The following is a 12,793-nucleotide window of genomic DNA, read 5'->3' on the forward strand; positions in this document are numbered from 1 at the left end:
TTTTTTAATTAGGTAAATTTCGAGGACTGAATTTCTTTAAGGAGGAGAGTTGTAACGCCCCAATTTTTAAAATTTTTGAATTGTTAAATTTTGCCAAGTAATTTAATTTATTTCAGTGGTTAAATGCCTTGAATGTGAGCTTTAAGTCCTGTGTTCAATTCCCTTTTCTTTGAAATTTTTCCATCAATTTTGAAATTATGTCTGACTTGGTTCCTAAGGGTTATCTTTAATTTTTGTAAGATTTCTATCAAGAATAAGTCTACTGGTTCAGTGGTAAAATTTAAGCTTACATAGAGGATTCCTATATTTGAATCATTTGGTGCCCAAAAACAAAATTAATTTCTATTTCCCCCGACTAAATTTGATTAGTAATATATATATTTTTTATTATCTGTTTTTATTTTAAATAGAATTTTTGGGGAAAATCCCTAAAATTCCTCACTTGTTGACCAACCGACTCCTCCACTCCTTCCATACTCTCCATTATTCATTTTTTTTTTCATTTTGACTATTGAATTTTTGCTAATTATCTCTATTGCTGATTATTGTTCTCACTTCCCTCAATTTGTCGTCCCTTCTCCTACTCTCCCCAAAATTTTCTTTTCTTCCATTTTTGCTACTGTAAGCTTTTGTCGCTCCTTTGATTTCTTTTCTTTTCTTTTTCTTCTTTCCTTTTTTCTTTTAACCTTTCTTTATATATAATCTCACAACCAATCCTTGATTTCTTCTTCTGTTACCTTTTTTTTTATTCTCTTCTTGTACTGTTATTTTCGTTTGGATAGCAACCTTTTTTTTTATCATCACCATCCCTATGTCAATTTTTCTTTGTGTTGATCAGTGTCATAACATGATTTTGAACAACTCTGACTGTGTGTGTGGTAAGAATTTTTATTTAAGTTTCGTAATTTCCTATGGGTTTTTTCGTACGTTTCTTTTTCTTTTGTTCTGATTATTTAGTTTTCTTGGCATGATTTTGATTGTGTAATATCCCTGATAGGTGAGAAGCGTGAAATACGTAATCCTCCGGTGAATTAGGTGTTGATTGTTCGCTGCTTTTCGGGGTAAGTGATCGATGTCTTAGTTTAGAGGCTAGTGTTGGTTTAGTTTCAAAGGCTGAATGTTTTGATTGTTGTAGTGATGTGATGTTAATGGTTTCGTTATGGTAATCGTGTGTAGGTTCCAAGTTCGTTGCAATTGTGACAACGTGTTAGAAGCATTCAAGTGTGTGTTCTAACCCCACATGTTTGTGCGTGTTTCTTACTCGGAAAAAAATCGAGAAAAGCGTGAAAATCTTAAAAATACATGAAAAATCGAATCTGCTAATCGATAACACACGACCGAGGGGACACACCGTCGTAGGGGTTCATTTTGATCTAGTTGTAGGCCTTGCTTGGGCCGAGTGTTTGATACTAAAATATGAAATACAAATAATCTGTAAGCATGCGAAACCTTGTAATCTATGAAATAGGGTATACATACGTTAGTTTTAATATGTTTCGATTAGTAAGTTTTGAGTAAACTATGTTATGTTTTCTCCGTATTTAGTATGTATGTAAGACATGCATCTGTTTTAATATGAATTCTTGTGTCATGATAAGTTTATATGCATGAACATGTGATATGATTTTTCCGCATGCATTGGGGTGAGAAATGGATATGTGATGGAGGAAGTATGTTTCTGGCAGTTTTATTACAATTCTGGTTGTATATTCACAACACATATTCTGGTAGATTTAATGCAACTCTGGTGGTATTTCCGCAATATATGTGTATTCTGTTAGCACAACTGCAAACTTTCTAAGTGGCCTACAACCACATTCTGGTGTGATGGCTGGATGGGTTCTTGTAGCCCTATTTGGTGTGATTGGTTGGACGGAATGGTGTGTAACGAATGGGGGTAGGATTAATTTTGTTCTGATATGTGCATCTACACATGTGAGATTGTTGATTTGTCTGTTCTAATATATGCATATAAGCATGTTTTCATGTGATTTGTACTCGTGGATCGAGGCACACACTGGGCTTTAGCTCACTCTGTTTGTTTAATATTTTTTAGGTGATCCTCAGACTTAGGATTTGGCAGCGCTTAAGAGCTCAGTTCGGTTCATTGTTTTTAATTCTTTCAGAAACTTTTGTTTTGGATTTTATGGACTAGATTGTCGGACTATTTTATTTTTTTGGACATTAACTTTGGTTTGAAATTGGTTAGATGTTTGTAGTTAGTCGATAAGTTTTTTTTAATTGGAATAAATTCTGATGAAACGAATCAAATAAGCATTTTTCAAAATTAAACAACTCTAAGAGATTTGCCGCTGCAAAGATTTATTCGGTATAAAGTGTTTTATGAAACAAGTAACTAAGTCGAGATTGTTTTATTAAATTAGTTTTGTAAGCAAATATTTCAAGACGCTATCACATGTTTTTGTGACCAACAATTTTACCAAAGATATAAAGTTAGTTTTACAATTTCAAACTTTTGATTTATAAAATAAGATTTGTTTTGAAAACAAGTGGTTGAAGTTTCAATTTAGCAACGTAACCTTCATAATCTAGTCATAATGTTTAGGCCGGGTATGGGGTTACATACATTATTATAAATTTCAAATATATATTTATAATATTTAAAAATTTAGAAGAAAAATAAAAGGTGAGATTTTTTCTAAATTTTTAATTTTTCTATTTTATTTTTTAAAAAATTATTTTACATTATAAATCTTTCGTGGGACCAACAAGCCATGTTAGTTCTTTTTTAACAAGAGAAAATATTTGGTACATTACTATGGAGTGTTTAGACTCCACTAGTAGAGTTAGAGGATTGACAAGTGTCTTATAAGGGTATAGTAAAATATTAAAAATAAATAAATATTAAAAAAATACATGATAATTTTTTTTAAGGCTGCTTGTAAAATAAAAAAAAATAACTTAATAGTATACCAAATATTAACTTTTATAACAAATATGAAGTCAACATTTTGCAACTTTAATTATTAAACCAAAAAGAACTTTTAAATATTAAGACAATAATTAGATACAAACTTAAGCTAAATCTACATTCAACCCAAATGGAGAATGTGTAGTTTAAGTGGCTGTGTTATATATCAATGCACCAAATTTGGAGACTAGGTGAAGTACAGAGTTCACTGATTTGTTTGAGAAGAAAATTGTGTGGGCGGCTTTTGTTTGCCCCTCCACCACTCAATCTTATAAAAATAACTAAAAATATATAATAAAAAATAACAATTCTAATTATAATATATAAAATAGTTCTAAAATTAAAATTGGATTTAAAATAATAAAAAATCAAATTATAAGGTGGAGTCGAAATAATAATAAAAAATCGGAATGATTACGTCTGTATATTTACTTTCAAAGTATAAAAGGACAAAAAGATTAAGCAAGGTGGGGTATAAACTTAAGAAGATAAACACATTCCAAGGCCAGCAATGATTGATAAATGATAATAGGTAAGTGTGCAGATTATCTCCTCAACAAACAAACACTAAATGATAAGTAATTAACATATATATATATATAAAGCGTCCCATTTTCATCACCTTCATCAAATTCTCACACCAATTCATCAAATCTACTGCCCCTGCAACAAACCCAAACTTTAATTCATTCCAACAAATACACTAACATCATCTTTGATTAACTCACCAAGTTATCTCGACCAGATGTACATGTAGGTCTCCTCGGTGGTAATTGTTGATGCGGTGTTCTCTACACTCACAACATATCATTTTATAAATCATGATAAGCAATCAGTAACATAAAATTGTGATATATGGTATACTATCACACCTGAAGCTTTGGTCTGAGAGTCTCGATTGCCACAGTTGATTTTTGATTAACTCCCGCACCTTGCTGTTTAATACAAAAATTGTGATTTATAAGAAACTGGAGTGAGGTAAACCAACAAATAATGTTTCTTTTGGTGTTGGGCCCAAAGCAGATTGAGCCTATGGTTTCCAGTGCACCATGGGACCCCTTTTCTTTATGTCATGAATTTGTTAAGACAAGTTAATCAAGTATTGTCTTGTCTCTACACAAATATCTAATTTATTGGATTTATAAAAATGTCCCGAATATTACCTTGCATAATGCCCAATCTGCTGAATCAAAGAAAGCACGTTCATGGTCCTACATTCATTTAATATATTGTTTTGTTAGTTCATCACATACTTCAATTTGTTTTAATCTAAATATTTGTTTACCTTTGAGATTAAGGGTTTCTTCTTTGGCGCCAGTCCTCCATATTTTTTGGCCTTTGCTGTTTCCTGTATTTTATATTGTAATTTTAATTACAAATAATATATTTTCTAAAACTTATATTAAATACACATCGAATTTAAAAAATAAAATAGGCTACTGTTGTACGTACAACCCAACACTGCCGACATTTCAAAAAGAATGTCTAAGAAATACAAAGTATTATTTCACCACTATCCCATCACAAACGTATACAACTTGTCGTGCCATCGTGATAACCGTTGATTTAAGGGACCCTACATAGCTACTATCCTAAAGTTGTTCACATGGAATCACTTTTAACACCATAAATCACGCAAAAGAGGAAATAAAAATCTTCTGTCTCATTTTTGGAAATTAAATGCAATTAAAGAAATTGTTTTCAGAAATATGGTAACTAAAATCCCAATTTAGAGTTAAATAAATTAGGTTAGACTACACCCATTTGCATGTGAGCCCTCAAACGTGGACTTAATCAATCATTAAGTAAAGAAAGCTTTAGAAACAATTAACGGCGTAGATTGTTTTTCATTTTGTTTATTATTACTATATTAATATTAAGCTTATTAATTAAAATGTTTCATGGTAATTTGTATTGTACTGATGTTATTACCTCATTGGCTTGGGTGTCGAACTCTTCATCACCATGTTTGCAGTCTGCCATTGTTAAGTTTCTCCTGTTAAAACCATTCAAATATCATTGTTATTAACATAAAGATAATAAAAACCCAACAAAATCCTTAAAAGCAACACAAACGTGCTCATTTTGTATATATATATTGAAAAACAAGACAACTAGAAACTGCGGCGTCGGCAACGGAGGAGGGATCTTTAGCATTACCTTGGAGAAGAAGAAGAAAGAGATAATGCAAAAGATTAAAAATAAAATAAAAAGATAGAAAGAAAGAAAGAGGAGAAAGGAAAGGAGGGAAGCGTTGAGTGAGAATGTGAGATAAGAATATCAATAATAAGAGTATATTTATATATCTTACTCATACCAGAAATTCTCTCCTTTTAATTTTTTTAAGTAAAATTTTGTCTTTTATACTCTTAATGAAAACTTAATCCCATAAATACATATATCATTTAAGCGTAGTTGACATTCAAATTTTATTATCTTCCTTCTCCATATTTTATGATAATAAATTAATTCATATATATTTTTAAGTTGGGTAAAATAATAAAATTAAAATATTTTTTTTTTAACATTAATCTCATTATAAAATTTTATCATATCTTTTCTTCTTGATACAATGTCTAGAACTATGTATAATCTCTCCCTAATCTTTAAAGAAAGGGATTCATGTCCTTCTGTACAAACAACAATACCGACAAAAAAAATTGTCAAATACAAAGCACCGAATCAAAAGAAGAAAGGTATGTTTGGATTCTTCATTAATTGAAAAAATATGTATTTAATATTTTCCTTGTTTAATTCATAATCTAGGTAATTATAAAAGTGATATGGTTTGTATATACTGCTAATATATCAATATCTAATGGCCCATACGAAACTCTCACTTGTACCGACACCTTCTTCTTTCTTTACACGTGTGAGATTGGGTGAAATAATGAAATTGAAAAACTAATGATTCTCTTTTTCTAATTTGAAACTCATCCCTTTACTTTATGATAATTGAAAAGTTAGTTTTTTCACTTTAATTTATCAAAATTTAATCCTTATTTTTTTATGAAGAATAATAAATTAGTTCAATTAAGTAACACAGGCACATCTTCTGACTAACTCATTGACCTTGAAATTAGCACTTGAACACTTGATTTACAATGGAAATCAATAGTTCAAGAATTTATATTCTACAAATTAGTAAAAATCAACCATTTAAATTCATGTGTTTTATCAACAATTGAATTATAGAGGACTAACTTTCTCATTTTCATAATGTAAAGAGATGAAAGTTAAAATTAGATTGATATTTTTAATTTTATAAATTAACCTTTATGGAAATGATACCTTATTGATTGCATAAAATAATAATTTAAAGAAATAAAATATTAATTTAGTTTAATTTTTTTAATTGTACTATTTTTATATTTAGTCTTAATATAAAATTTGGTATCTAAACTTGACACTTTTTTTTTTAATTTGGTACTTGAAGTTTTTTTTTTTTGAATTTGATACTTGAACATGACACTTTTTTTCTTGATTTGGCACCTAAACTTTTTTTTGGTCAAAATTGGTACTTGAACTTGACACTTTTTCCTAATTTTGTACCTAAGTTTTTTTCCTCCAATTTGATACATAAACTTATCAAATGTTAAATACAAATTACACCCAAACACTAATGGTGTTAGTTTTTCTATAAGGAGACACGAATAGCTAATGTATGACCGACATGTGGAAATGATGTGGAATTTAATAGCAAGAATGATTATATTTATTTGAAGTTTTTCCTGTTTCGCTAAATAAAATGCTCAGATTTTACTTTTCATTGGGACTGAGATTACTTTTACTGTTAATGGCATAAAAGATTCAAGAGAGATCACATGCTTAAAGCATGGTATGGTCTTCACGAAACCCTCAATTCCACAAAAAAATATCATTAGGATTAGAGGAAATCCAAGTTAAAAAATTTTGTGCTTTAAACTATGCCTAATGAATGGATATTGAAGAAGAAAAACAAAAGTTTTAAAAATTCAAAAAAAAATCATTATGTTAAATTTAAAAATTAAATTAAACTAAAAATAATTCAACATTTAAAATATAAAAAGAAATTTCATACCATATGCTAGATGCCGATCATACATTAATTGTTTTTATTATCTCATAAAAATAACACTATTAATTAGTTTATTGGAGTAATTTGTATTACATTTGATAAGTGTAGGTACCAAATTGGACCAAAAAACCGCTTAGGTACCAAATTAGAAAAATTCCAAGTTTAGGCGCGAAATTGGACAAAAAAACTTAGATACCAAATTAAAAAATATATATCAATTCAATTACCAAATATTATATTAAGTCCTGTATATTTCTTTAAATTTTTTATTTTTTTATATTATATTAATTCAAATTATATATATTATCAATTACACTATTTTATTAAAAAATATATAATGCTAAATTCAATGTAATGAAATACATAAACAAATTCAACATTGACAAATAGCATATAGCAAATTTTACCTTAAAAATCTCATGTATTTCTTTGAACAATAACTCTTCAGAGTTTTGAATCTGAAGTTTTACAAAGTTTAAAGCAAGCAATAAAACCCCAAACCTAAAAATACAAGCTCCTATTATTCATTCACCAAATCTGTTTCAAATTTTCAATCAATTTTGTTTTTGTAAACAAAATAGATTGGGGACTCAATACCAATTTTACAAGAATCACTAAAATCCAAACACTACTAAGGAACTTTTAACAATTTATGACCACTTTCTTCCCTTTGGAAGTGTAGTGGTATTTCAAACTCTCCCAAACTTTTGATTTTTTTTTCTCATTTTATTTGAGAGAGATTTCTTTAGAAAGCTTAAGATTAATAAAAATTAACTTTGTTATTAGTATGGGTCTTTTTTTTATATTGTTCTTTTAACTCTGTTGAGCATTTAGACCTTGATGCCCTCCAAATTTGCTTGGAGAGAAATAGAATGCTTGAGATCACCAATGTGTAAACTATGTGAACCCATTGGAATTCTTCGAATACCGAATTCATCGACAACGCTAAGGTGCTTGCAGGCATGAATATTGATCTTAACACGTTGTTTAGACCCGGCGATGACGTGAACCCTATGAAAACCTATCAATTGCTTGTTCGGAGACCATTTTTGCCCGGCAGGTGGCGTGGAGAACACAAGCAATGTGTGAGTTCCATCCATATTGCCAGTGTTTTCAACGTCAATGTGAAAAAGGGAGGAGAGTGAATCACATTTGGCATGTTTCACCCTTATAGCATTGCTTGACAATGTTGAGTAGTTTTTGGTGGCAAAAAGATTGGTGTCAAGAAGTACCGAGAGATCAGTTGGAGCTAAGGCTAAAGAGTGTTTAAAACTTGTATAACTCAAGCCATGTCCGAAAGGGAACACTACTGAACCTTTATAGAATCTGTAGGTTCTTCCAGGGTAGCCTCTTGATGGTCTCATCCCCATGTTTGTCATTGGGACTTTAGCTACATAATCTTGAGGATACCATGTCATTGGCAGCTTCCCTCCTGTTATTTTACATCAAAATTAGCTTGGAAAGTGGGAGGTTTGATGTTTAAAATGTCCTTAATGTGATGAAATCCCGAAACCGAAAGATTACCTGGATTGGTCGTTCCGAATAAAACATCCGCAATTGCAGTTCCTCCAGCTTGGCCTGGATAACCAGCCCATATAATCGCACTAACTCGAGGATCATTCTTAGCGAATGAGACATCGATAGGACCACCTGACATCAAGACCAGCACGGTTGGACCTCTAGAAGCTCGAGCCACTCGGGAAACAAGCTCTTGCTGGCGTCCAGGCAAGAGCAGCCCTACCCTGTCCCTGAATTCTGCTTCTATAGATTGGTCGAGCCCCATTACGAGTACGGTTGCATCTGCCTCGTGGGCTGCAACCTCCGCCGCTCCAAACAGATTGTTGGTGTCGCAAGCAACATCTGAACACCCTGCCTGATGAATGGTCCTTGCATATCTTGAAATACCTTGCAATGGACTCGTGTAACCACATGCCACTCCTGCATCAAAGAAACAAAGGGAACCGTCGTATTTTCATGAACTTAGCTTTCACTGGGAATGAAGCAAATGAATCCAAAATGAGACTGGTACCTGCATAATTTCCTATCATTGTTACAGTGACATCAGAGTTGGGCCCAACAACAGCAACAGTGCGGTGGCGTGCAGTGGACAATGGCAGAGAACCAGAATTCTTTAGCAAAACTATGCCTTGTCTGGCAGCCTCGAGAGCAAGTTGTTGATGAGCCGGAGTGCACACGTCTCTTGGGCCCAAGTTCCCATATGGTTGGGCTGATGGCTCGCCATCAAACATGCCAAGTCTCATTTGGATTGTTATGGTGTTGGCTAGAGCCAAGTCAACATCAGCCTCAGCCAACAGCCCCCTCCTCACTGCCAGGTCTGTGTGGATTGCCAAAAATGGTCCACAATCCAAATCCAAACCTGCAGAATCAAATGGTCAAGCCCAAGCTCAATAATAATCCCAACAGTTCATAATAGGGTCAAACGCTGAAGTTCAGTACTGACCTGCTTTAATGGCAGCTGCAGCAGACTCTTCTGGAGTAGCTGTGAAATGTTGAGTATCATACATTACCCCAACTGAATCACAATCTGATACAATATACCTAGTTGATCCAAGCACTAACAATCAGAAACCAAATCCAAAAAAGAAAACCATATTCATATCATATTCTTATATTTTCTCATGTGTTTATTAAGTTGATAGTAACGCACCCACTAAGGCCCCATTGACCTCGGATTGTACCCTTGAGTAGATCAGGGTCAGCACAAGTGGGCTTGCCATTAACTTGATTGTAAGAACACATTACACTTGCAACTTTCCCTTCCACCACACAAGACTTGAATGGCACATCATATGTATCAGCCAGGTCTTGCTTGCTAACCTGCAATCAATTAAAACCCTTAAATTTGGACCCAAAATAACCTTGATCTATTTTACCCAAGAGGGTATTTGAAAGTGAGATCACAACGGCCCTATTTTTAGGAGTCTCGTAGCTAATCTAACTGCTAAACCTGTGTTCAAAGTAAATCATTGAACTTCTTAGACGGTCAGATTAGGCTAATTGAATGGTCCAGATTCAATGCCTAAATCGAGCTAGCAGCTATATATATAAGATCCGTCCAAAGCTATACAGCAGTCATTTTCAAGGCTATAACAGAGATATGGGCATTGCAAGTTGTCAGTTTTGGCCATAACTTTGGAATTCTCCCTGGTTGAGTAAATTATTCTGAAGAGAAAAAAACAATATTAAAATGGCTACCTGTGCAGCAAATAATTTAAGCTATTAATTGCTTTACAAAAGGTAGAAAACAAGTTGGCAACTTGGGATTCTTACCCTGGCATTGAAATGGTATCGGTCCACACCATTCCAGTTATCAAGATCATATGCGGTGTAATGTTTGCAGCAGGCAGCGACCTTAAGGCGGATCCCCGTCGGACTCTGGAGGCCACGGACGTAGTTGGCGGCGTATTTGCCGGCTAAAACAGGGTCTTCACCAGGAGTCTCTTGGCCTCGGCCCCACCGTGGGTCTCGGAATATGTTAACATTGGGGCTCCAGTATGTCAAACCTGCCATTCCTCCATTGTACATTGCTCTTGCTTCATCTGACACCACCTGCAATCCATATCCCAACAGTTTAATATTCTATGAATTACAACATATTTATTTGGTCTTTATACTCCCAACATATTCCCATGACAGGAGTAAATAAGTGAAATTTTGTGTTTTTTTCTTCGAGTTACATTAAATAACATATTTCTTTATCATATTCTAACTCGCATCAATTAAATTAATCTTTAAATGAAATAAAAGTTACGTAGGTATGGATTTTTTTTCATTGAATGGAACCCTATGGTCGCCGTAGCCAAGATAAATACGTAAATTAGTTCATATTCCAGTGTGGTCACTAATCAGCTAATCTCCGAGACTCCAACTGTTCGGCTGATTTAAGTAGTTAAATGTAGTTGTTTTTTTTTTTAAATATTTAATTATAGACACGGCCCTTCAACTTTATAAAAAAATCATTTTAGTCCTCTATTTAATTTTTTTTTACATTAAACTTGCATTGTTTGTCAAGTCACCTTAAAATAGATAGAAAATAGGTGATATACACGTAGATTACCATGTGGAGATTAAGTTTAAAATTTTCAAAATTTATTTAAAGAAAAGTATAAAAAAATAACTTTAATTTTTTTAAAAAATTTAATTCTTACGTGGCATATAAGGTTAACAAATTCTAACTTTTCTATCCAATTGGAGTGATTTGCATGTTAAGAGGGGTGAAAAGTTGGAGAGCAAAAAGATCATTCTCCCTTATAAACTGATTTTGATGTTTCATTAACATAATAAGAACGATGAAGACAGAAATTGGAGCATCATTTAAAAGCAGACAAGGAGAGAGAATATTGAAGACATAGAAATTTCATGTGGTTACTGTTTATGTTGACACAATTAAGAAACCAAATATTAATTAGTAACTAGAGCCATACACGTAAGAAATTCTTACATAGAGTTTACCCACACTTTTCACCAATTTTGTGGTCAAATCAATACCCCATTCACAAGGCTTTAAACAAATAAAACAGTCAAATTTTATATACTTAATTTTTTATATTTTTACTTCACTCTATACCTGTTTAAACCTTCCATCCATGCAATGCTAAGGCTGTTTAAGATTGACAAAAATTTAATATATCCACAACATAAGATAATATTATTCTGATTACCCGTCCGATTTGCTCCCATAGTGATTCATTGAAAGAAGCAGCGGTGGTGATGACTTGAGGGAAGCTGGTGGCACCAGGGAAAGCGCCGCCGAACTTTGTTCCCGGACCAACATTGGAAACGCCGTGAAGAGCCTCCGACCACCACTCGTACCCTTGAATCCCCAGCCTCGGCACCGCCGCCGCATTGTTAACCAACAGCCGGATCTTCTCCGCCAACGTCAACCTCCCAATCAAGTCCCTGGCCCTCACGTGAATCGGCAAATTCGCCCGGCAAAACTTCAAACTCCTCGTCAACCCATTCCTAGGATCGCATGCAAATGGCGGACGAGATTCCGCCGACGAAATAAAAAAACCCAGAAAAACGGTAGTCGTAATGAAAAGAAGGGGAAAGAGAATGGGTTTGGCCATGTTTGAGAGGCTTTTTGGTGTGGGGTTTGGGGAAATGGATTAAAGGTGTATATATAGGGGGGGGAAATTGAGATTCGTGATTGGGTTTCCACGTCCATGGAGGCTAAAGCTAAACATTAAGAAAGCAACTGTGAGTGAGAGAAAATGGATGAGAAAGTAAGTTGAAATGAACACGTAGTTTTTGGAATATAGTAGTTAATAGTGTAGAGTGGTAAATAAGGGAGAAAAAGGAGGAAATATAATTAGCCTTTTTTAGCCATTAAAATCATAATGTAAAGCTTGAAAAAGAAGACGAAGTAGGAAAGAAGAAAAAAACTAAATATTTTTAGGCGTGACCTTAAAATGAAGAGAGAGTGGTCACGGACAGGAGAATCTTTCTGATCCAATCAGTCACGTTAAACTACTCTTTAAATGAATCGATTTTATTGGTGTTTTTTTTTTCTTTCCATTTTTCATTTTAGATCCTAAATTCCTAGCATAACACATATATATAAAATAAGGTAAACTGTAAAAATTGTCATTAATTATGCTCACGTTGTTATTTTAGCCATTTAAATTTAAAAGTTTTCAATTTAGATATTAAATTTTGTATTTGTTTTTGGTTTGGTCACTCAGACGCAATTTTTTTTAACTGGTACAATAACACATTTAGTCCTCAATACTTGTAAATTCTATCAATTTGATTCTCAAACTTCCTAACCAAAGCTTTCAACT

General features: G+C 33.0%; 2 protein-coding genes and 1 long non-coding RNA gene across 5 annotated transcripts; 1 reads left to right on the forward strand and 2 right to left on the reverse strand.

Annotated features, from left to right (window-relative positions):
• The first annotated feature begins 426 nt into the window (after positions 1-426).
• Positions 427-2,222, forward strand: LOC107915097 (uncharacterized). Of its 2 annotated transcripts, XR_001689194.2 has the most exons (4): positions 427-878; positions 998-1,061; positions 1,177-1,434; positions 2,057-2,222. It is a non-coding gene; the product is annotated as an uncharacterized lncRNA (long non-coding RNA). The 2 variants fall into 2 exon arrangements; XR_001689193.2 differs by lacking the exon at positions 2,057-2,222 and having other exon boundaries at positions 430-878; positions 1,177-1,576.
• Positions 2,223-3,429: 1,207 nt separating this feature from the next.
• On the reverse strand, positions 3,430-5,379 carry LOC107915098 (uncharacterized). Of its 2 annotated transcripts, XM_016844229.2 has the most exons (7): positions 5,093-5,379; positions 4,865-4,928; positions 4,218-4,280; positions 4,096-4,143; positions 3,805-3,867; positions 3,661-3,723; positions 3,430-3,595 (listed from the first exon to the last, which is right to left on the reverse strand). In XM_016844229.2, the coding sequence occupies exons 2-7, from the start codon at positions 4,913-4,915 to the stop codon at positions 3,587-3,589; spliced, it is 297 nt and encodes a 98-aa protein (XP_016699718.1). In that variant the 5' UTR covers positions 4,916-4,928; positions 5,093-5,379; the 3' UTR covers positions 3,430-3,586. The 2 variants fall into 2 exon arrangements, with proteins under 2 accessions (XP_016699718.1, XP_016699719.1); XM_016844230.2 differs by lacking the exon at positions 3,661-3,723 and having other exon boundaries at positions 5,093-5,238.
• A 2,011-nt stretch (positions 5,380-7,390) lies between these two features.
• Positions 7,391-12,348, reverse strand: LOC107915099 (beta-D-xylosidase 1). Its single transcript, XM_016844231.2, has 7 exons — positions 11,672-12,348; positions 10,281-10,559; positions 9,658-9,827; positions 9,451-9,548; positions 9,019-9,366; positions 8,514-8,927; positions 7,391-8,421 (listed from the first exon to the last, which is right to left on the reverse strand). The coding sequence occupies exons 1-7, from the start codon at positions 12,077-12,079 to the stop codon at positions 7,820-7,822; spliced, it is 2,319 nt and encodes a 772-aa protein (XP_016699720.1). The 5' UTR covers positions 12,080-12,348; the 3' UTR covers positions 7,391-7,819.
• Positions 12,349-12,793: the final 445 nt, after the last annotated feature.

Source organism: Gossypium hirsutum, chromosome D10, assembly GCF_007990345.1.
Source record: "Gossypium hirsutum isolate 1008001.06 chromosome D10, Gossypium_hirsutum_v2.1, whole genome shotgun sequence".
In the NCBI taxonomy this organism is placed as follows: Eukaryota; Viridiplantae; Streptophyta; class Magnoliopsida; order Malvales; family Malvaceae; genus Gossypium; species Gossypium hirsutum.

Bases quoted from the DNA above. Each gene is read 5' to 3' on its own strand.
- LOC107915098 (XM_016844229.2), bottom strand. From the start codon at position 4,915: ATGGCAGACTGCAAACATGGTGATGAAGAGTTCGACACCCAAGCCAAT. The intron at 3,868-4,095 runs GTAATATTCGGG...TGTATTAAACAG, and splicing joins CAGATTGGGCATTATGCAAG to CAAGGTGCGGGAGTTAATCA. The intron at 3,724-3,804 runs GTGTGATAGTAT...TTGTGAGTGTAG, and splicing joins CTCTCAGACCAAAGCTTCAG to AGAACACCGCATCAACAATT.
- LOC107915099 (XM_016844231.2), bottom strand. From the start codon at position 12,079: ATGGCCAAACCCATTCTCTTTCCCCTTCTTTTCATTACGACTACCGTT. The intron at 9,549-9,657 runs GTGCGTTACTAT...TGGATCAACTAG, and splicing joins GGTCAATGGGGCCTTAGTGG to GTATATTGTATCAGATTGTG. The intron at 9,367-9,450 runs GTCAGTACTGAA...TTGATTCTGCAG, and splicing joins TGCAGCTGCCATTAAAGCAG to GTTTGGATTTGGATTGTGGA.